The following is a 22,229-nucleotide window of genomic DNA, read 5'->3' as shown; positions in this document are numbered from 1 at the left end:
TTAAAATAACCTTGTGACCCCCCCCCCAACTCTCTTTGGGGTCAGGACCCACAATTTGAGAAACGCTGGTCTCCCCCCGTGAAATCTGTATAGTACAGGGTAAAAGCACACAAAAGACCAGATTTCAGGGGGAGAGGGGGGAAGACCAGATTTCATGGTCCGTGATGTGTTTTTCATGGCCCTGAATTTGACAGGGCCCTAGTTATGCTGTAAAATTTCCTTGGGGGACTAAAGCTTGCCCTCAGGTTATTGACACTGTTTCCCCAGGTGGGGGCACTATTCATTGATTCTAAAATCTGCTAAACCCTGCTGAATGCATGATGCCTGCTGCTCAGAAGGCATGGTCCTCATGACAGATGCAAGTGGGTGGACTCTCTCAGAGGAAGGTGTTATATAAGGAAGAAACATTTGTAACGTTAGGTGAATGCAGAATTTATTGCACCTTATGTTTTGAAAATAAGCAGTTAAATTTAAGACCACTCCAGAAAACTTCATAGAAGGGGTGTTCGTTTTCTTTCTAAGGGCTTGTCTTCACTGCAGTGTTGACTCAATGTATAACTTAAGTGTTGCCCATAGCTCTACTCCTGTGCGCACGCACAGATCTCTAGCTCAAACTAAGTGGTGCTTTAAACTCAAGCTAGCGGGCCTGTCTGGGGATGTGGGTTGAAGCCTGAGAGCTGCTGAAACCGAGTTAGTAATACACTGGGGACTCACCTACTCTGTGCTGCTAATCCAAACACTCTGGGCAGCTAAATGGAGAGGCATTAACTGGAGTGTAGAAAATTCTAGCTAACATTGGAGTGAAAAGCCTTAGGACAGTGGGTTTGTTGCTACTTCTTACTCCCCCTCTCCAGTACTAGCTTGCATAGCACAAACTTGAATAGGAGCAAATTTAAGACCAGCAACTCAGTCTGTCTTTCTATACCCTGTTGACTTCAATGAGTTTTTGCTAAAGGTTTTAGATTTGGGACAACTGTCACATGGTACCAAGGAAATCAAGCTATTCAACCATATGTTCTTGCACTATATATCCATCATTTGTTTAGTTCATTTAAAGTTCATTTTAGAGTTATATTCCATTTTAACTATCGTGTGTGCAGTAGCCTATTTAGCTAACTTTGTTTCCTGTGTGCTATGATTTTAAATATCTAAGGCCTGTGCTTTCTACAAAGGCGGCCAGCCATCTCATGTTCAGCTGAGTGCAGATACAGCAATGCACACGCTGTGCTCCTGCATACAGCTTTTACTTTTGTTCCTTCCTGTTTTCATAATCTGAAATATTATTCAGATTTAAGTAATCTGTTTGCTCTTTGTTTATAGAAATACCCAGTACATTGCCTCTAGCCAGCCAGAGATACAGATAACAATAGGGAAAGTAGAATTGGTTCATGCAAACCATTGCTCATGCAAGTAGAATTTATTCATGCAAGTAGCCCTATTGAACTCCCTGGGACTATTCATGGGAATAAGGACTACAAGGATCAGCCCTAAAAAATGGGAATTTGAGAACTTCTATGCCATGTGTTATACAGAAGTTCCAACTATATGATCACAGAGGTCCCTTCTAGCCTAAGGACATCTCTTCACTAGTAATGTTAAAGCTCTCCCAGCATTATAAAAAAAACCCACCTCCATGAGGGGAATAGCTACCTGCGCCGGGCACGCAGCGCTGGTGCACGGTCTACACTGCCACTTCACAGTGCTGAAACTTGCAGCGCTCAGGGGGTTATTTTTTTCACACCCCTGAGCGAGAAAGTTGCAGCGCTGTAAAGTGGTAGCGTAGAAAAGGCCTTAGAATCTATGAACTATCATGGATTCTCAACCTGGGGTTGTGAACAGTCGTCAGTGGGTTGTGACCACCCTGCCCTTCACATATTGCTAAATAGGAGCTGGGTCACAGCTATATCCAAGCTAGACGGGAGAAGAGTGCTGGGAGGTTCCAGTATGAAAAAGAGTGAGAACTTGGCTACAGAAATCATGTTGACAATTTAAGGCCAAATGCAGATCTCATACACTGGGGTAAAACTGGAGTTATTCCAGCAGAGTTAATATCATCTGGTGCCTTAATCTTTTCACTGTAACTTGAATCCATTTAACACCTCTCCCCAGTGGCTTTTCATCTCAAATTTGCAATATCTGTTCACAGGGAGGAAGAACAATTAAAATGCATATCTAAATATATACAATGTCTCCATTTATCCAGTACTTGCACTAATTACCCCTCCCCCCCCCAAAAAAAGATTTATATTTAATTTGTGCGAGTTTGAAGGTATGTTTGGAGATCCATTTATAGCAGCAGCCAGATGAGCACAAAATCCCACTCTCAGGTGACATCTCCCAATTTGGGTAGTACCATATGTGATCAAGGTATTAGTATTCATGTTTAGCTGAGCTGATGACACCCGACATGAGCAACATGCTTATACTGAATATTATGAAAACTAAGATTATTTTCCCTCTTAGTTTTATCACATTCCATACTGATGGTATCTGCAGCTTGTTAGCAGCCCCAAAAGATAGTGTTAAAGAAAAAATAATGCATCTCCAAAGAATGCCACAGTACGTGTTAAGCGTTCACATTTAAGTACATTTGGAATTACCAAACCTTTATTAAACACGCATTGGTCACCACTTGCTTTGGATCTACTATGTCGACCAAGGGCTCCTTCATGGCAACATCTCTAATACAGGTCATGTCGAAGCCATACACATTCTCCCACCCTGTCAATGCAAATGGATGTGTCAAAGGTGAGAAGTAATACAAAACAAATAAATAAATCTTTTTCACTTTGCATAGCTGCTTCTATTCCAGAATCTCAAAGCATTTCACAACCGATTAGTTAACTTTCACAGCACCCCTGTTAAATAGGTAAGTGGCATTATCTCCATTTTGCAGATAAGGCACAGGAAGATCAAGGCAAACAATTTCAAATGTGGCCTCTTGTTTTGGGTTCCCCAATAATTAAGACACCCAAGAGTCCTTGTGGCACCTTAGAGACTAACAAATTTATTTGGGCATAAGCTTTTGTGGGATATAGCCCACTTCATCAGATGCATGGAGTGAAAAATACAGTAAGCTGGTATAAATATACAGCACATGAAAAGATGGGAGTTGCCTTACCAAGTTGTCTTACCACATCTTTTCATGTGCTATATATTTTTACTGGTACAGACTAACATGGCTACCCCTCTGAAACCAAGATCAGTGGCACTTTTAAAGACTGAGGCATTTAAAAGGGGTTGCCCAAAATCACACAGCAAGTCAGCCAAATTGTTGTGAATAGAACTCAATAATCCATTCCTGGATCCTTGTTCCTTGCTCTGACTTCTAGATAACATTTAATCTCGTAGGCCCTGATCCTGCAAAAACATGATCCTATCCTGTCAGTGAACTAGTCATGAGAGTAAAGTTATGCATATCTTTAAGTGTTTGGAGGATCAAGACCTTAATGCAAGTACATCATGACAGATTGCCTTCTAAAAAGCTTGCAAGCTGAGTTGAGCTCACTGGGTATTTGAACTGTTCTGATGACTGTACCAGTAAGTGCCTTTTATCTTGCTGAGTTTCCTTCTTTGAACAAATGATCCCCTAGGGGGAAAGTACACTGGCTCTGCTCTTATGGTTGACATTTCTTTGTGAAAAAATACAAAGAACTGTTACATTTTTGGATTTGTTTTTTTAAACCAAACTCACATTACACCCTCCTGAACCAGATGAGTCAAATTCCATTAAACCGCAATGCCCCATTAAAAGTCTAAACTAAAAGTTACAAAAGTCATGTGGGCTGCAGTATGTACTGGGTAGATGAATGGCTGGAAAAGTACTTTGAGCATTTAAAAATATTATTATGCATGAGAACAAGCGAGATAAATTGGCAAACCATGGTAGGAAGCAGATTTGCAAAAGCTTCTCCTCTCAGAGCACAGCAGTTGAGTTCTTGGAATTCCCAGCAGGGACAGAATTGGCAGCAATAGTAAAAGGTCTGTAAGTATGATTCTAAATTGCAACATATTTGGCAAAGATTCTTTGGTAATGGTTTCCTTTGATGGGGCTGTCAACTTGCCCACATTTTGGGAGGTGGGGGTGACCCTGCAAATCTTTTTTCTTTTTCCACCCTCTTGTTGTTATTTCTATCCTTACTCACCCAGTATTGGTGTGTTTTCTGAAAGCCCCAGCTCCTTGAGTCACGTTACTATAGGAGAATCTCAGCTTTCATTTTAAGTGCCAAGTTTATAGCCCTCATGGTTCCATAAAAAAAGCTGGAAAATATGAATCCTAAAGGATCACAGATCAGAAAGCAAATACTCCCTTTCCCTCAAAAAATAATTATTCTTAAACCAATTTCATGATTTGGGGCGGGGGTGTGATTTCTGAACACCTTCTGAAACACCCATCATTGCATTTCGCATGTGAGAAACTCTGGTTCCCATCCCAAGAAGAACAAAGTAATGGGGAGAAATAAAAGTAAAGTGAGATACTAGGGAGGAGTTAGAGGGGAGAGAATAGTGAGGTGGGAGAAGAGATTGGGACGGAAAGGAGTAAAGAAGACAGAGCAAAAAACTGGTAGTATAAATAAGGAAGAAAGGTGATATCAGAAAAGAAAAGTGTTTTGAAGGAAAATAGGCTTGCAGGGGTGTGGGAGGGCAAGAGAACCAGACACATTTAAAAGGGATGAAAAAACGTACAGACCAATAAATCAGGGGGAAACAAGGACACTGAATATGCCTGAAGAAAAGACATCGAGATATAGAAGGGAAAGTAGAAAACAGGATAGAAAGAGGGGGTAAAAAAGTGGGAGAGTGCTTTTTTGGGTGACAGGAAGCAGGTTTTGTTATTTTACATGAAGTGTCCTTCATACAGCATTTTGTAACTATGATTTTATGGGATTTTGTCTGCTTCTGCAACCAAAAAAAAAAATCTGAAAATATTCCTGGCTTTGGACAAAGAGGAGATGACAATTCACTTTGGATGTTATAGATCAGTAGTTCTCAACCAGGGGTATGTGTACGGTGACCAGGTGTCCGGTTTTTGACCGGAACACCCAGTCGACAAGGGATCCTGGTGGTTCCAGTCAGCACCACTGACTGGGCTCTTGACTGTCCAGTTGGCAGCATTGCGTGGCACGGCTGGCAGGCTCTCTGCTAGCCTCCGCGTGACGTGGCTCCCAGGAAGCAGCCGGCATGTCCGGCTCCTATGCTTAGGGGCGGCTGGGGGGGGTCTGCTTACTGCCCTGCCCGCAGGCGCAGCTCCCATTAGCAGGGTCAGGGCAGGGGCCAAACTTGCGCAACTCATGAACGCTCAGCAGGTGGCTTTGAGGGGTCATGGCGCGTGCCTCTCCCACTGCTACCGGCCCACTTCTCCTCGCGCTTCTCCTGTGGCTGGGCTCGAGCTGCGGCGCGTGCCCTGTAGAGAACCATGATCGGTCACCCCATCGCCAGCACTTAGGAGTTCGAGGTATGTATCCCTGTCTCCGAGTGCTGGGAATGGGGCTGCTGGCGGGGAGGGGAGGAGAATGAGACAAACCCAGTGCCTGGCCCAGCCACCTCAGGGAATTGGGGAGAGGCCCGGACCAGCACTGCCTCCGCCCCGGCAGCACCGCCCCCCACCCCGGGACAGTGCTCCTGAGTCCACCACTGGCCCCAGCAGCCCCAGACTCTGGGCAACTCCTCCCCACCAAGCCCTGCACCCCCATCCCCCTCACTGCATCCCTCCCTGTCCCAACCCGCCACACCCCCATCCCCCCATCACTGCATCTCTCTGTCCCACCCCGCACCCCCCTCCCTGCATCTCTCCCCCATCCCATCCCGCCCTGCCCTCCACCCCTACCCATCCCATCCCTGTACCCCTTACAGTGCTCTCCCACCCATCTCTCCACCTCCCAGAGCTGCCCACCATGTCCCTCACCCCCTACAGCCCTGCACCTCATTCACCTCCATACTCTGCTGCATTCCCATTATGTCCCTATACACCCCTATGACCCCCACAGCCTCATGTACCTGTAACCTTATGTCTCCCCTGCATCCCCATTCACCCCCCTTGCCCTGCCATACCCCTTCCTTTCTCCTTCACTGTTCACTCTCACCCCCACCCTACTCTTGTCCTTGGTCTCTTTCCCTTCCCATCCTCTCTCCTCCACCACCACCCCAGCATCTTTTCCCGTCCAGCCCACCCTCCTCCCTTCCCAGCTGAGTGATTTAGGCAGCCCCTGGAAGAGGGGAGTCCTCCCGGGCAATATCATAATCAGAGAGAGAAAATAAAAAGGCAATAAAACTAGACAGTAAAACTTAGCCAGCAGCCCGGGGCCCAGGCAGAGCAGAGCCTTCTCAGTGCCAGGCGACCAGCCTTCGGCCCCTTTGCTCTGGGGCTCAACCTTCATGCCGGGCACAGCAGCATTGCAGCCCCCTGGGCGAGGGGCCCGCAAGCATGGGAAGTCTCCTACAGTTAAGGTGACCAAGTGACAGTAGGAGGGGGGATGGAGTAAACTGGGGACAGGGCCTCGGGAAGGGGCAGGGCTGGGGGCGGGGCAAGGGGGTTTGGTTTTCTGGAATTAGAAAGTTGGCAACCCTAGGTATGCATACCCCTGTGGGTACACAGAGGTCTTCTGGGGGGTACATCAGCTCATCTAGCTATTTGCCTAATTGTACAACAGGCTACATAAAGAGCACTAGCAAAGTCAGTGCAAACTAAAATTTCATACAGACAATGACTTGTTCATACTGCTCTATATGCTATACACTGAAATGTGAGTACAATGTTTATATTCCAATTAATTTATTTTATAATTATGTGGTAAAAATGAAAGGAAGCAATTTTTCAGTAACAGTGTGCTGTGACACTTTTGAATTTTTATGTCTGATTTTGTAAGCAAGTAGTTTTTAAGTGAGGTGAAACTTGGTGTGTGCAAGACAAATCAGACTCCTGCAAGGGGTACAGTAGTCTGGAAAGATTGAGAGCCACTGCTATAGATGACCCTTGTAATGGGCCCAATCCTGAATCCTATTTGTGGTGCTAATGACTCCCATTGAGCTCAGTGGGAGTTACTTGTATCCTTTGATGGAAGAACAAGGCCCACCCAAGACTGCACTTAAGTCAGAAAAATCAAGACACTTTTTGGGGAGGGGGGGAGGGGGGATTTGTCAAGTTGTTAGACTGGGATGAAGCCGATAAGGAGGAATTGTGTGTGTGCATCTGACTGGTGATTGAGCCCACTGGTTCTCTTCCAAGCTCCTATATACCACATGGCCCTAATGAGTAGAGCTGGTTGGAAATTTTCCAGTGAAACTTCTTTTTGCCAGAAAAGGTCTTTGCAGCCAAAATAAAAATTTCTATGAAAATTTTTTAGTAAATGTTCATGCAGTTTTTTAAAACCTTATTGAAAACTTTTTTTTTGGTGGGGGGGGCAACTCACTCTTGCTTTTTTAATTTGCTACCCTCTTTTTTCAAGTAAAATTATGGTTTTCCCCGTCAAAATGAAATGAACAATTATGTTTAGAAACTTTTTTCATAAATACATTTTGGACAAATAAAATTCATTTTTCAAAAATGTGAAATATATATTTTTGACCAGCTGTACCAATAAGCTTTCACAGTTACAGTGGTGGCCACTTGTAAAGATTTCAAGTTCCCTTGCAAACTGTTAACGTTATAGCTGTACTCACTATGCTGAGAATAGGGAAATATATTTGCTTTCCATAACAAACACTCTGTATAACTTTTCATGAGTGATGTACCCAGATAGTTGGATGCTAATATCTAAACTGTACTGTTAAATCTATTCACCTTAGAATCATAGAATATCAGGGTTGGAAGGAACCTCAGGAGATCATCAAGTCCAACCCCCTGCTCAAAGCAGGACCAATCCCCAACTAAATCATCCCAGCCAGGGCTTTGTCAAGCCTGACCTTGAAAACCTCTAAGGAAGGAAATTCAACCACCTCCCTAGGTAACGCATTCCACTGCGTCACAACCCTCCTAGTGAAAAAGTTTTTCCTAATATTCAACCTAAACCTCCCCAACTGCAACTTGAGACCATTACTCCTTGTTCTGTCATCTGGTACCACTGAGAACAGTCTAGATCCATCCTCTTAGGAACCCCTCCTTCAGGTAGTTGAAAGCAGCTATCAAATCCCCCCTCATTCTTCTCTTCCGCAGACTAAACAATCCCAGTTCCCTCAGCCTCTCCTCATAAGTCACGTGCTCCAGCCCCCTAATCATTTTTGCTGCCCTCCGCTGGACTCTTTCCAATTTTTCCACATCCTTCTTGTAGTGTGGGGCCCAAAACTGGACACAGTACTCCAGATGAGGCCTCACCAACGTCAAATAGAGGGGAATGATCATGTCACTCGATCTGCTGGCAATGCCCCTACTTATACAGCCCAAAATGTCGTTAGCCTTCTTGGCAACAAGGGCAGCTGAGTGAAATTAAGGGCCACCTTAATTTGGGTTATTGCTGATTATGCACTGTATGTATCTTTTGACTTTTAAAAACAAACTTTGTATTTATGGATAATCTAAGCACTATACCCAGATGTACAGACACTCTTTTCTTAACCTGTGTATTATATAATTTTTTTAACATGAGCTTTAATAAAAATTTTAAATTTCACCTGAGTGTTGCCTCTAGGCTACCACAACACTGCATACTTCTAGGCAGTCAAATGTGTAGATTTTTATGGTAATTGCTCTAGATAGCACAATGGAGTGATGCAGTTTTTAAAAAAATCCCAAACTCTAAAATCCAGAAAATTCATATTTAGGGAAGATTACAGGTAATTGGGGTTTTTTTGGAGGTGGGGGAACAATCAGACATTCAGCCTACAACGTTGCTATTCATGTTTTTCCCCTGCCTCTTAATACAGTGTTCGATACTAATGAATTTTTCTTTGTGTTCATCTGGATATCGTATTTGTGACCTAGTGCCCACACTCCGTTAACTTTCTCAGCAGCTTCTCTTATAACAAGACTTTGCCAGAGGGGAGCTTGCAGCAGTGTGGCAGGATTGCTGCTCTCCTCGGGTGCAAATAAACACTGGATGATGTAAAACAAATACAGGACAAAGAATGGCACCCCACCACCACCATCTTCCTACTGCAAAAAATAGATTGAAATTCAAGGAGTGAGAGCTATGGGCTTGATAGAATGTGACAGTGAAATCAGGGAGTGTTGTTATATAAACAGAAGGAGTTTGTTTCTCATCTCACTGACACAAGTCTAATTCAAGAGCAATTCAATTTAGTTCAATTGGCCTGATTCTGATCTCACACCTGGTTTACACTGGTGTCATTCCATTGACTTCAGTGCAGTTTCTCTTGATCTATGTCAGTTTAAGGGAGACCAGAATCAGGCTACAATAAAGATGTGCTTATGCAAAATGCTAATATCAGCAGGGGCAGTATGTATTTTCACAGCCACGGAGGCTGATAAAACCCCTAGCAAGCAATAGCTTTAACTTTTGGCCATATGCTCAACTGGTGTAAATCAGCCTAACTCCACTGAAGTCAACAGAGCTATGTTGATTTACACACCTGAAGATCCAGCCTATTAAAACGAACAGTCATTCTTAAAATGGCAGTGCATTTTCTCATTATTTCATGCAGTTTGCAAATAACACACCAAGTGTAAGAAAGCCACCTGAGGGTTTTGTCTTATCTAACCTCACACTAGTGTAAATCAGGAGTAACTCCAGTGAAGTCACACTGGTGTAAAATTAAGATAAAGTGAGAGGAGAATCATGTCCAATGTATCTATTTTAAACAGTCCAAAAGGCTACTCTATAACAATGTGAATGGGGAAATAAAAATATTTTCATGGAGTTGATCGCACAGGAGGAATGTATTAGACTTGTACTTACAGTGAATTTTGAAGTCCTTGTACTGTCTGTCTTCAATTGCTATCACGTACAAAGCAGCCCGGTCTGGAAACATAAGCCCTCCAGGTTTCTGTTGATGAATTGTGGGGAAATGGATCTCGTAATCTATTCACCTGACAAAGACATCACATTTTGAACTGCACATACAAAAACCAGACAAGCACCCCCCGCATGCCTTTATTGTTCTCCTTCAGATTTTCACATTGGCTTTTAATATCTCAGAGATTCTTGCACCCTGCAGCAATGTTGTTAGATAAATAGAGTTGATTGGAATTGTACTAGCTGTCACTCAAAAGCAAAGCTTACCTTTAAAATTAAAGGTTTCCCCGTTTACTGAGCTCCCCATGCTAATCTTTCTAATAAAGCCTAAGAAAGGGCACTTGAACGTAACTGTGTCTTTTTGATGCTGGTGGTAGTAGGAGAGGAGAGCTTGCAACTGGAAAATAAATGACCAGACCTCCAGCAAGGAGTATGACATGCAGAGCACCTACCAGCCACTTGTCTCGTGCAAAGATGACTGTGTTTAGCATTGACTCATAGAAAAGACAGTAACCCATCCATTCACTGATGATGATGTCTACTTTATCCTCAGGCAGTTCAACTTCTTCCACTTTACCTTTAAATATTGTGATTACTGAAAAAAGAATCCAAAAGAAATATGTTTCACATAATAAAAGCCTGATTAAAAGTACCTCACTGGTGAATGTCATTCTACCCTTGCTTTTCATTTTGATTTAAATATATGGACCTGATTCGCCTCTCTCTGCAGTGTAGATCAGGAGTGACTCCACTCAAGTTCATGAAGTTACACGAATAAGAAATAAACCAGTATACGGGAGAAGTGGGTCAGGCCCATGCAGTATACAATAAACAGAGAATCATTAGGGTATGTCTGCAGTGCACACTCCTTTCGTCAGCATGTAGAGTGCATACACTATGTCCTGTGTCCTTCCCCACTCCCCCGCTAGCATGGGTATAATTACCAGTGCAGATGGTGTAAGGTGCTGCTTAGGCAAGTAGAGTAAAGACATGCCAGACCCTTAATGTATGCATCCTACATGGGGCTTTCTACATGCCCAAGCAGTGCCTTTCCCTGTTTTTAGCCTTGTAGTGTCCAGCTGCCTCCCTGCTGCTGGAGCCTGCTTTCCCCCACCACAAGGAGCTGCTGAAGCCTTTCCCTGCACAGGGAGCTACACACCGTAGTGTGGATACAGCCTGATTTTCACTATGGCGTGTAGCCACACGTACGGGGTGCGGTGTAGATATACCCTTAGTAGCAATGTAAAGGGACGCTGTCAAGATAAACAACATTTATTTCAAAAAACATTCCTTACCTGTTACAATATCTTCGATTACCAGCCCTTTGGAAGTTGGCATATGTCTACGTCTTCAGTAGTGGGATGTAAAGAATTCACCCAAAACCCTGAATACACCCAACCTCAGGCTGTGTTTGATTTCTAGTACTATTTGGCAACTCATCAGCCCAAGTCCATCAACATTCATGGAGCTAGGAGCTGTCTGATCTCACATGGTTTTGCCATGTGTTTATCTTCGTTGACTTCAATGGAGTTACTCCTGATTTACATTGGTGCATGTCAATGAGATCTATATTGGCATGTTGCAGTTTACACAGTTCTAGACCCATCCCCACTACCCTGCCCTCTCTCTCACAAGCACATTCCCTTGCCCCAACCTCAGTCTGTCCCTAGCTGCCTTTTTACAGACCATACCCAGCTCTGTCATAAGGGTTTCTGGAAGCACAAGATGTCTTCCACCCCCATCTTCCATCTTTGAAAATGCTAATATGTCCCTCACTGCCACTCCCAAATTCATCAAGGTCTTCAAGCTAGTAGGCAAGAAATGATTCAAACCTCCATCTCCACAAAGCAGCAGAAATGGGCAAACAATCCGACTCCTGGTATAGCAATTGTTCCACTAAACTTGGGATTATAGACAGACACCTCAAACATCTTACTACAATAACTAGAAAACTGTCTTGGATTCCATGCAGCTATGTGCTAGGGATTATGGGGCAACTCAGCTATTATAAAAATGTTAGGAAATTCAAGCCATTTAATAAGATGTTTCCTCACCTCTCAGCCCCAGGATCCTAAGGGTTAAACTGGAAAATATTTCTATGAGACAATTCTAATTTACTTTTTGCTTTTTATGTTGTTTTTAATTTCTTTGCTTGTCACCTTACCTTGAACAGTGAAATTTTGACTTGTTAGTTTCACTTCCTGGTCCTCATAAACAAGAACAACCTCTTGCATTTGGGTTTATAATGTTGCAGGAGAATGTTTAAATTTCAATTAAAGTATTTTCATTGAGAAATTTTTGTAATTTCAAATGAAATGTAGTCCATTTTATCCTGGGCTCATGTAATTTTGAGATATTTTCACAAACATCTTTCTTTCTATGTGCTGATGCACCGTTGTGCATAGGGCAAAGGATAGAGAGCAAGGACAATATTCAGCCTTACGTACAAAATAATGACTGCAGTTTTCACAGCAATTTTAGGAACTGGAAATTCTTCAGATCACATCTAACCTGATTTCTTTATGAATGGTGTATACTTTTCCAGAATTGGTTATTATCCCTCTATTTTGGACCCACTTTCTCTATCCTGACCTCCACTTCCTTCTTTTACCTTCCCTAACAGATGTTTTTCAGATTTAAAGTTCAAGAAAACATAGGGGAAAAGACTCTTGTATTGAAGATTACTTAAAGTTCAGCTGGAATTAATTGAGCTGATTCTACTTCTTTAACGACATCTTTTCTGTTGCATCTCTCATTTCTGTTCTTTATGCCTGTAGAAATTAGTTCAGGGAAGAAAAGGATCTTCTGGGTTTTTTTTTACACAAATTATTTCTTATATCTGGCAGCTTCCAGGAAGAACTTATTTGTGATTTCTGATGCCAACAAAAGAAATGATAAAAATCCATCTAGGTTTCAGTCATTGAAGTGTAATTTTATTTTTAAACACAGACTAACAACTCCTTTTCATTCTGGCCTTGTCTACGCTATGGTGGACAACCATAGATAGTATAGGCAGGGGGTTAAGTTGAACAATTTACAGGGGAAAAAAGGTTCCACAAATGAGATGGGAATTAATCCTGACATCCTAATGACTCTCGTACTGAGACAACATATCTGATTTTTCTGTCATTCAAGCCGTGTTTCTGGAATAATAATGCTTTCAATTACATATTCAATCTGTGCAGCCATCCCTGAGATAAGTACATTTTGTAGCTTCAATTCTTTTTGTAGCATGCATTGTTCCTCTCTGTCTATCCTTATATCCATGACTGGTAGACATTATTAGCTCTTGCTTTCCTGGTAAGTTGAGAAGGGGTGTGAAGTATCAAGGAAGAAGATTTATTAATACATGCCATCTTCTTCATCATGGCTGGGCTCTCCACAGGCTGAAGAGTGAGTTGTTGAGTCCATTGAAAAAATGGAAAGCCCCAGGACAAAGAATTCTGTTTTCTTGAACTTCGATGTAATTTTTGGCTTATTTGTGTTCTTAATTCCCAACTCCAGGTGTCAGCACAAAGGGCTTTTTCCTAAGATTTTGATACCTTATTATTCCAATTAATGCTTCAGTTTTTAAAACAGGTTGTTCGAAGCATGGGTTAGAAATCAGCAACTGGGAGGCAGATCAAGCAGGGTAGCTGGTCAGGAAAGTCTAGACGGAAGGGCAAGCCAGACCACAGAACAGAGGAAGGTGCTAGAGAGCAGATGTCCAGAGAGAGAGGAGGAGGCAACTGGCAGTGAGTGAGGGCTTAGGTGAGTTTCAGGGAGTTGCAAGAGGTCAGGCAGCTAGGAAAGGGTTGGGTCTCATGACAGTGGGAAAGCAAAGGATCAGCAGGTCTTTATTGTATGATTATTTAATGTCCTATTTACATCTTCAGCAAGTGTTGTGCCATAATGTTCTTTTTAACAATTGCAGGTTTAACTTCTCTAACTACACAAGGTGGGAGCCTCCCTGCTTTGTTTATTTATGTCCACGGGAAACACTGCAAGTTACAAAACCTCTTTGTTTCTTAAGCCTTGTCTTCAGTGACGGAAAGGTTAAGGATGTTACAGCGAAAAGTTCTCAGCTTACTTAAAAACGCTGAGCTTTGTTAACTCTCTTTCCCCCACCAAAGAGAAATACAGACCAACGTGGATGAAAAAAGAAGATATGAAAAAGGAAAAGAGGGTACTCCCTCTTTTAGTGAGGTAGCAGGTAGGTAAGAAAATATACTGTAAATGGTAAAGCAGGGCCACTTGAATGGGACTTAGTTAGAATTGGTCAAAAATGTGCAAGAACAAGTTTTTTTCATCTCCAGATGAGCTTTCTAAAAAAAAACCAGCCCACGCATCCTGTTGACTTTTTATGATTCTTGCTTTTTGCAACATTTTTCATGTCATTTTAATTGAAATAATTGAAAAATCATCAAACATTGTTGACATGATCGTTAGAGTATTTTGTTTACTCAGAATCTATTTTTCAGTCAATGAAAAAATGTCTCATTCGTTTTGTTTTCTATAAACGATGGATTAACAAAATCCATGACAATTTTTTAAAAATTGCTCCATTTCAAACCCGGAAGAAAGAAAACAACGTCAACATTTGACTGGCCCATTTGTGGTCAGGTTAGAAAGGCTTGATTGGGGTTGCAGTTCCGTTGTTAGACAAAGTTTTCTATCCCAGAAAAATGAGCAGGCAAAATGAAATCTTGGACCTGCTAAGGTATGTAGGTAAAATCTGGGTTGATATCCTGACCCCATGGAAATGAACTGGAGTTTTGCCATTAACTTCAGTGGAGCCAGGATTTCACTCTTAACGATCAGTAGTTTGGACACCCATAAGGCTGGAATGGAAAATAAAGAAAAGAACAGACACAAAACAAACGCAAAGACAAGAAAAGCACCTTCTGAGTTCATCTTGGAGAATTATAATTCTCCATTCTTGGAAAATCACCAGCCTGTTCACAGCCCTCCTTTCAGAATTTTCCAAAAGCTCTTAGTTCAACATCAAGGAAACTTGAACAAACTCAAAACAAATCAGAGCCCAGTTTTCAAAACAAAGTTCAGACAAGTTCCCAGTATTCAATGGGTAGTTCTTAGCATGACTCTGGTTAAATGATTTAATTGTTAAGGCAACAATCCATAGTGCATAGCCTTTAAACCAATAAAATCTCTCTCTTGGAAGTAGGACCAGAGGTAATTGTTAAGGAGTAGAAGAGAGGAACTAGGAACATGCATCCTTAAGCTTAAATGACCAGATGAATCCATACCACCATCTCTTACAGACATACAGCCTGATTGTGATCTCACATCAGCTTTGCAGTGGTACAGTTCCTTTGGCTTCAGTGGATCTACTCCACATGTGCATTGTTGGGACTGCAGTAACTTTCAAAGTATTATTCCATCTTCACACTGAGGAGAATCAGGTCCATTTTCTTTAAAAATCCTGGACAGCTCACTCAGCAGAGAGAGGTAATTTTATCTCCGCGGAACACAAACATAAAAGTCTGCACAAACACCTGCTCTGCTTTCCAAAATCATCTGCTTCTTGACAGACTCTTTCACAACACATTGGCACCTCACTCAGAATTTGCTAGCAGTTTTGGACTTGGCTGCCTTTCCTCAGCTATCTACAGTGGCTGTTTTGAAAAACATTCCTGTCAGGTGTTTTGTCAGCAGCCCATTAGTTTCAAGGAGCTGAGAAGGTTATTAAGTTTGGAGTGGCTGAAGACCTAACTTGCAGACCGCAGGGAGAACACACAGTGAAGCTTGTTAAATTGCCGGCAAGTCACTGAAGGGGGGGCGAAATCACATCACCTGGATCAACAAAGAATAATAATATAGCAGATCATCCCCTCCTGCAGTAAAATTCTGTGAAGGGGGGAAGAAATTCCAGTCCGGGGATGAGGTAGGTCCATCTGAACAAAGACCCAGACTCTGTGTCTCCACACCAATGTGAATAAAGAGTAGTATCAGTGAGATCCATTAATTTACGTTAGTGAAAAACCAATGAGTTCAAAATGAGGGCCAACATTTGTAAACAGAGCTTGATTCTTCCGCTTACACTGAGCGGGGAAGAAGAGTGGGTTGTAGCAAGGAAAGCAATTAACAGGAGCATTTAAAATAAAGCAGAGCCCCTTCTTTATCTTACATTCTCTTCCCGTTACAACCCCTCCTCAACACACACAGACTCACACACTTACTCTACCCCTTAAGAGTTATAGTGTAAAATGAATGCAAGTGACACTGCTTTACCACTTGCAGAGTGTTTTCTTACCTACCTTTACAACATGCAACTTGCACCATGTAAGTCATACCCCATAGCAGCAAAAGTGCAAGGATCATGTTTTGCTGCTACAAGGCATTTACGGTTCAGTTATTTGAGTTTTAACATAAGGAATGTACGTGGATCATACCTAGTTAAGGGCACAGTTATATAGTCACTGAATGATTCTGACATCATGTATGCATGGTCCCTCCACTTTCATCTGTATGGGCCACTGCATTTGGCCCACAGACTTCCTTGGGAACAGCACTCACATCAGCTCTGAATATGGCCCACCATTGGCAATTTATACTCATTTACTTTGGTAGCAAGTTCTCTGTCATTTTTTCCATAAGCACTCTAAATCTTATGAAATAATTAGGAAACTCTTGTTTGAAAAAGGATCAAACAACCCTTGACTCATGTTAAAAATGTTTCAAAAGGGTTTTGATTATGCAGAAATACATATTAGGTGTATATTCTATTTGCCTTCATTTAAGTTACATCCCACCTAAGCTTTCAATTTAATATACCTGCCTCCAAGTACACTGAGTTATACAAACCAGATTGGAACAACCTACGCATTCTTTCCCACTGCCGCTTCTAATTCAAAGGTGTACTCCTCTCTAAATACTCTCTCGCTTTCTTTTTTAACCAAGAATGGAAGTAGAGGGGGTGAGGTGAATCACCGAAGCTAATTGAATTCGCAGCACTACGTGGATTAAGTAACCCATTTGGTTTGAATAAACCTAACTTTACAGCAAAATCCAGCCTTGATCTGTTTATTTTGTTATCATAATAGCAGGTATGCATAAAGTAATGTAAGTGCTTCATTTTACTTCTGTGGAAGGACACAAGTAGGCTCTGATTCTCCTCTGACTTTCACAGATGAAAACCAGGAGTAACTTATTAAAGTCAATGGAATTGCACCATGATAATATTGGTGTAAATGAGAGCATATATTTTATTTACAGTAATGCTAGAGGTGATCTAGATCTGGTTGCATTATTTGTTACAAATAATTAGCTCCCTTTGTAATTAGCAAATTATTCACAAATGAGTCCTGACTTTCTCCAGAAATATTAATTATTTCTAAGTTTTCTTCCAAATAGTTTGGACAAATAATTTTTCAAACTATGGGTTGTTTGCAAACTGTTCCCTTTGCTACAATACACCCTTTGTGTTTTGGGATAGTTACTGAAGTGAGATGGCACTGGGTCTGTTCCCTGACTGGACAATTGAAATGTTTGACACAGGAGAATAAAAAAATGTAGTGATTAGATATGAATGCACTTTCCAATATTAATTTTTAGACAAATCATTATCTGTGCTAAAATGTGTAAAACCTTTAGGATTCACAGAAACTTTCCTGAACACCTAGCACTAGTACAAATACTTCTGCATACCAAATAATAGAAACCCATTAATCTTAGCAAACAGAACTCAATGTTTTTATTCACTAAAATAATCAGAAATCATGGTGGGTGGGAGATTACTGTTTGACCAGCATTAAGTTGAACTATGTGATATTAAAGCTGTGTTAGATGATTTGGAAAACTTGGCATTGGAAAACTAGGTTCTGAAATATGAGTTTGCCTGAATTTTTTTATGTGGATGCATCATTCTGGGTAACAATGGAGCCAACACAAGCTTAATGTCCCACTTAAACTCTATTTTAAAATTTAAATGAAGCACAGAGGTGAATTTCATCCTTCCATAATATGATTGCTACAACACTCAGGTACCCTACTTCTATCACATGTCAGAACAGTCCTGATGATTCCTTTGGGGTGAATTTTAGCACTGTTGACAGCTGCCAGAATGACAGACCTAGAAACTGAATTTTTTTATATATACATGTATGAATACACACACACACAACCTGGGCCGCAAACCTTCGCTAATGTAAAACACTTTAAAAGGCATAGTGTGGGGGAAGTTTACACTGCCGCTAGCTGTGTTGTACCTAGTTTTTGGTAAACAGCTGTCCGTTCAGCTTCTTTCACTGGTTCTAGTCTAAATTAACTTTAAAGGATCTTTTTAAATTTAAAGCTTCTATGAGTTTTAGGAGAGGAAAAGGGATCCTTGGAGTCAGGGCTTGCTCTCATTTATACCAGTGTAATGTGGAGATATTCCATTAATTTCATTGGAGTGACTCCAGATTTACACTGGTGTAACCGAGAGCAGACTATGGCCTTTGGACTCTCTAGAGAATGGTGTGTCTTGGTAAACAAAGAGGGTTTTATTTTGGGTTTTACACTGGTGTGAACTAATTGATGTCAGTGGTGTTACTCCTATGATTTCCACCTATGTTAGTGACAGCACGATTAGGCCAAAATTGTTCATTATGGAGGATCACAGATTCAGGGAGGTTAGGGATGGATCTATCTGAAAAAAAGGTAATTTGCTCAGTCATTGAACCCCATAGAGAAGGCTTGTAGCAGTCCTGTTTCATTATCAGATTTCTGTACATAACACTAGAAGTAGCTCTGAATCAATATCCCAGACCTCAGAGCTGAACACCTCCCAAGCATCAAGTGTGTTTGAAATTGGAACCAAGTTCTAGATTAGAATTTTTCAAATAGCCCCCATCTTTATATAAGAACATAAGAACGGCCATACTGGGTCAGACCAAAGGTCCATCTAGTCCAATATCCTGTCTTCCAACAGTAGCCAATGCTAGGTGCCCCAGAGGGAATGAACAGAACAGGTAATCCTCAAGTGATCCATCCCCTCTTGCCCATTCCCAGCTTCTGGCAAACAGAGGCTAGGGACACCATCCCTGCCCATCCTCCATGAACCTATCCTCCATGAATTTACCTAATTCTTTTTTGAACCCTGTTATAATCTTGGCCTTCGCAACATCCTCTGGCAAGGAGGTCCACAGGTTGACTGCGCATTGTGTGAAAAAATACTTCCTTTTGTTTGTTTTAAACCTGCTGCCTATTAATTTCATTTGGTGACCCCTCTGATAAGTTGAACAACCTTCCCCCCACCCCCCAGATCCAAACACCCATGAACAGGTTGAAATCTGTATCCAAATTTTTGCACCTTGAGTCTTCATGCTCGAGAAGAAACTGGATTCAGCTACTGGACACAGACAGACCTTGTGGTTCTTCTCTCTAGTTCTATAGCTCCCAGACTGACCAGTTTAGTTTCACCACTCACAGCTCCCTAAATGTCAGTATAGATTAAGCAGTCATTGACGGTATTGCCGACTGCATGGCAGAGACCACTGCAGCTGCTTTTAACATTTAAAAAATAGCCTTGCAAATCTTTCTCTGGCAAAACTATAGTTCAAGTCAATGAAAGTTTTACTGGAGAGAAGACCGGTTGGCAGAGAAGAGAGTGTACTGCCAACAGGGTAAGTCTTCACTGGAGAGTTAGCCTGGGATCTAACATGGGTGTTTACCCAACCCCCTGTCGTCCACACAGAACCTCTTACTCATGCTTGAGAGTGCTTTAAACCGAGGTTAGCATATGCTGCTGGGCTTGAGCCCAGCATGGGCTTGAGCTTGTGTTTCTCCTCAGCCCAGGCTGGCAACCCATCTACTTTGCAGTGAGGACACAGGCTAATCAACTCCTCCATTGCATTCCCACAATTCCACCTCGGCCATGTTTTCTTGCTCTCGACCTCCTCACTTCTTCTGCACTGGAAGTCACCTACACTAGCTCGGCATTTAAACCCCAAGTTGCCTGTTACAGTTCTGCTGTGCTTCCCCAGATTTGAATAAACATGCCATGTGAGAAATCGTCCCCCCAGAGTGCTGTCTGTTGGCAACAGCACAGCTTAGTACGGGGCTGAGAGCCACAGAATGTCCTGCCAAAAGTCTACCCCAGCACAGGAGCACTTAGTACAGCACCAATGTGGATTCAGCTACATGGGTCTGGCACACGGTAGGGGTCTGCACTAGGGAACCTTCTACCAGGGCTAGCCTAGTCATGGCTCACTCTGTAATGAAGACATACCTTCCATGAGAGGCCCCTTGATTCTTGAACTTGTCCCCAACCCCAGTTTGAAAAAGCCTCTGTAAAGGTCATCTATTTGCTGTGGATTGAGTGAATCACTGAAGGTAGCATCTGGGTCTATTTTGCTACATTGAATTACCAGCTAGTTAGGTTCATTTACTTTCATTGCATATAAGCACTCATGTGCTCCTGGGTGATTATACCAGCGTGGATAGTGATTCTCAGTAATTGTCCAGTTGCCTAGAGCTGTAAATAGGTATCTTTTGTTTTCTATTTATATCGAAATACATCAATCATCAGCTATATGTACCAAACCATCAATTACATGTAAACTACACAACAGAAATCAATCAGAGTGTGCAGGCCCCAGTCTGCCACCATTTTTCACAGAAACTATTCTTAGATGTCTTACTGTTGTCCAAGTGGTTCGCCTTGATAATTTTTTCTGAGTAGTCAGATATACTGGAGCATTCAATCTAAAGAAGAACAGGACAAAGGAGAGCTTTGTGTTAAAGACTTCAGACATACTGAACAGAAATAAAATCTATTGAACACAGCAGAATCTGTACAAAACATGCAACCATAGACAGCAGATAAATCAAAGCTTTATCGGCAGTCCCACCATGGAGAGGGTGATATCTTAGCATGAAAACTGTGAAGTGTGTGTATTATATGTGAAACTTTCTCTAAACCCATGTGAAAATATGAAAGAAAGAGGTCATATGTAATAGACTGCATAGCACACATAATAATACCTGAATTTATCCCAATTACTTCAGAATCTGTTGGAAAATCTGTTACTTTCCTCCACCAGCACCACCACCCCAAAAAAGCCAATCATTAAAGAACTCAAGAGGATGAATAGCGTGTTGCAAAATTTCCAAACGCAGTTGAAAAAATATGCTTCCAAACTGTTCAAGTTGTGTCTACATCCAAACCATTTCAGTACTTGTCTGTTTGGAAAAGCAATTATTCATCAGTTCCATGACTTACCTACTTTGACAACAATATGTTCCTTTGAAAGGGAATTCCAAAATTCACATATATGAAATTACTGATATATTTTATGTACTTTTAAAACAACCTTCAGAATTCGTATGCCTCCAGGACCTTCTTCTAGCGCTCTTTTGTGTCCTATATCAAATGCTGTGCTGCTTCCCATATCTCTTTTGGAGACTCACAGACAGATTCTGCTCTCACATGAGTTTTACATCCATGTGACTCCACTGGGCCCGATTATCCTCTCATTAACATCTGTGTATTTCAGCATAAAACTGGAGACTCAGAGTCATTGACTTCAGCAGAGTTACTTCTGTAATGTAAAGGAGGTCTAAACTAGTCCTTCAGTTATTCCTTCCTGGCTTAAAAATGTACAGACTACATCTTCGATAGCACCTGATCTATTCTGGACACACTTGAAGAGATGTGGGGCATAAGTGGCTTTCCATCTTTTTTTCTATTCTCCATAGTGGCTTTCCATCATCTCTCAATCCCATTTCCCAATCCTGGCAGCCAGGAGCCAGTTAGGCCCTTGGCACGAGTTACTACAACCACAGAGGTGGTTCCACTTATCTAGGATCAGTGGAGCACAGCACACTTTGGTCACATCCCCTGCAGCTCACCAATATGCCCCTATGCTGTAGGAGGCTGGCTTTAAACTATCCCAGCATTCACCTATGCAAAGGGAATGCCCAGCTGTCCCCTTGTGCTACCTGATCAGCACAAAGAAGTTGGAAGTAGGAATTGGTTTTTACAAATCACACTGTCTTCCTTCCATATTGGAATGATGCTGAATCAGATCTAGGAGGCCAAGTAGAGCAGGTATTTAAAAAAAAAAAAAAAGTCTGGCAGATGTGAGTAGGTGGAGTGCCTTATTTAGTAGCTGCTCTCTATCCTAACCTGGAAAATGTACTACAATTCTCAAATTCTGTCAACAAATATTCACATGTTGATATTCTGGCAATAAATGTCCTTCCGTATTTATGAAAATATCATGACCCACCTACACCCTCCGTCAACTCTGTGATGTGTCTGGAACAAATCCTGAACTCTGCTTTGTACTGTAACCTTCATTTTTGGATTAGGACATCCATTTTATACTAGGGGCTGAA

General features: G+C 41.8%; 1 protein-coding gene across 3 annotated transcripts in view; it reads right to left on the bottom strand.

The window, feature by feature from the left end:
- The window catches only part of PRMT8 (protein arginine methyltransferase 8), a 101,480-nt gene that overhangs the window by 15,498 nt on the left and 63,753 nt on the right, over window positions 1-22,229 (bottom strand). For 2 of the 3 annotated variants that reach the window (XM_048823331.2, XM_048823325.2), the window contains 4 exons: window positions 20,531-20,594; window positions 10,361-10,503; window positions 9,852-9,939; window positions 2,606-2,721 (listed from right to left, as the gene is read on the bottom strand). In XM_048823331.2, coding sequence (XP_048679288.1) covers window positions 2,606-2,721; window positions 9,852-9,939; window positions 10,361-10,503; window positions 20,531-20,594 — 411 coding nt within the window. The remainder of the gene's footprint in view (window positions 1-2,605; window positions 2,722-9,851; window positions 9,940-10,360; window positions 10,504-20,530; window positions 20,595-22,229) is intronic. The other variant, XM_048823337.2, reaches the window with a different exon arrangement.

The sequence above is a fragment of the Caretta caretta genome, chromosome 1 (genome assembly GCF_965140235.1).
Source record: "Caretta caretta isolate rCarCar2 chromosome 1, rCarCar1.hap1, whole genome shotgun sequence".
NCBI lineage: Eukaryota > Metazoa > Chordata > Testudines > Cheloniidae > Caretta > Caretta caretta.
Note: the sequence above shows the minus strand (reverse complement) of the source record. Positions and strands in the feature narration are given on the sequence as shown.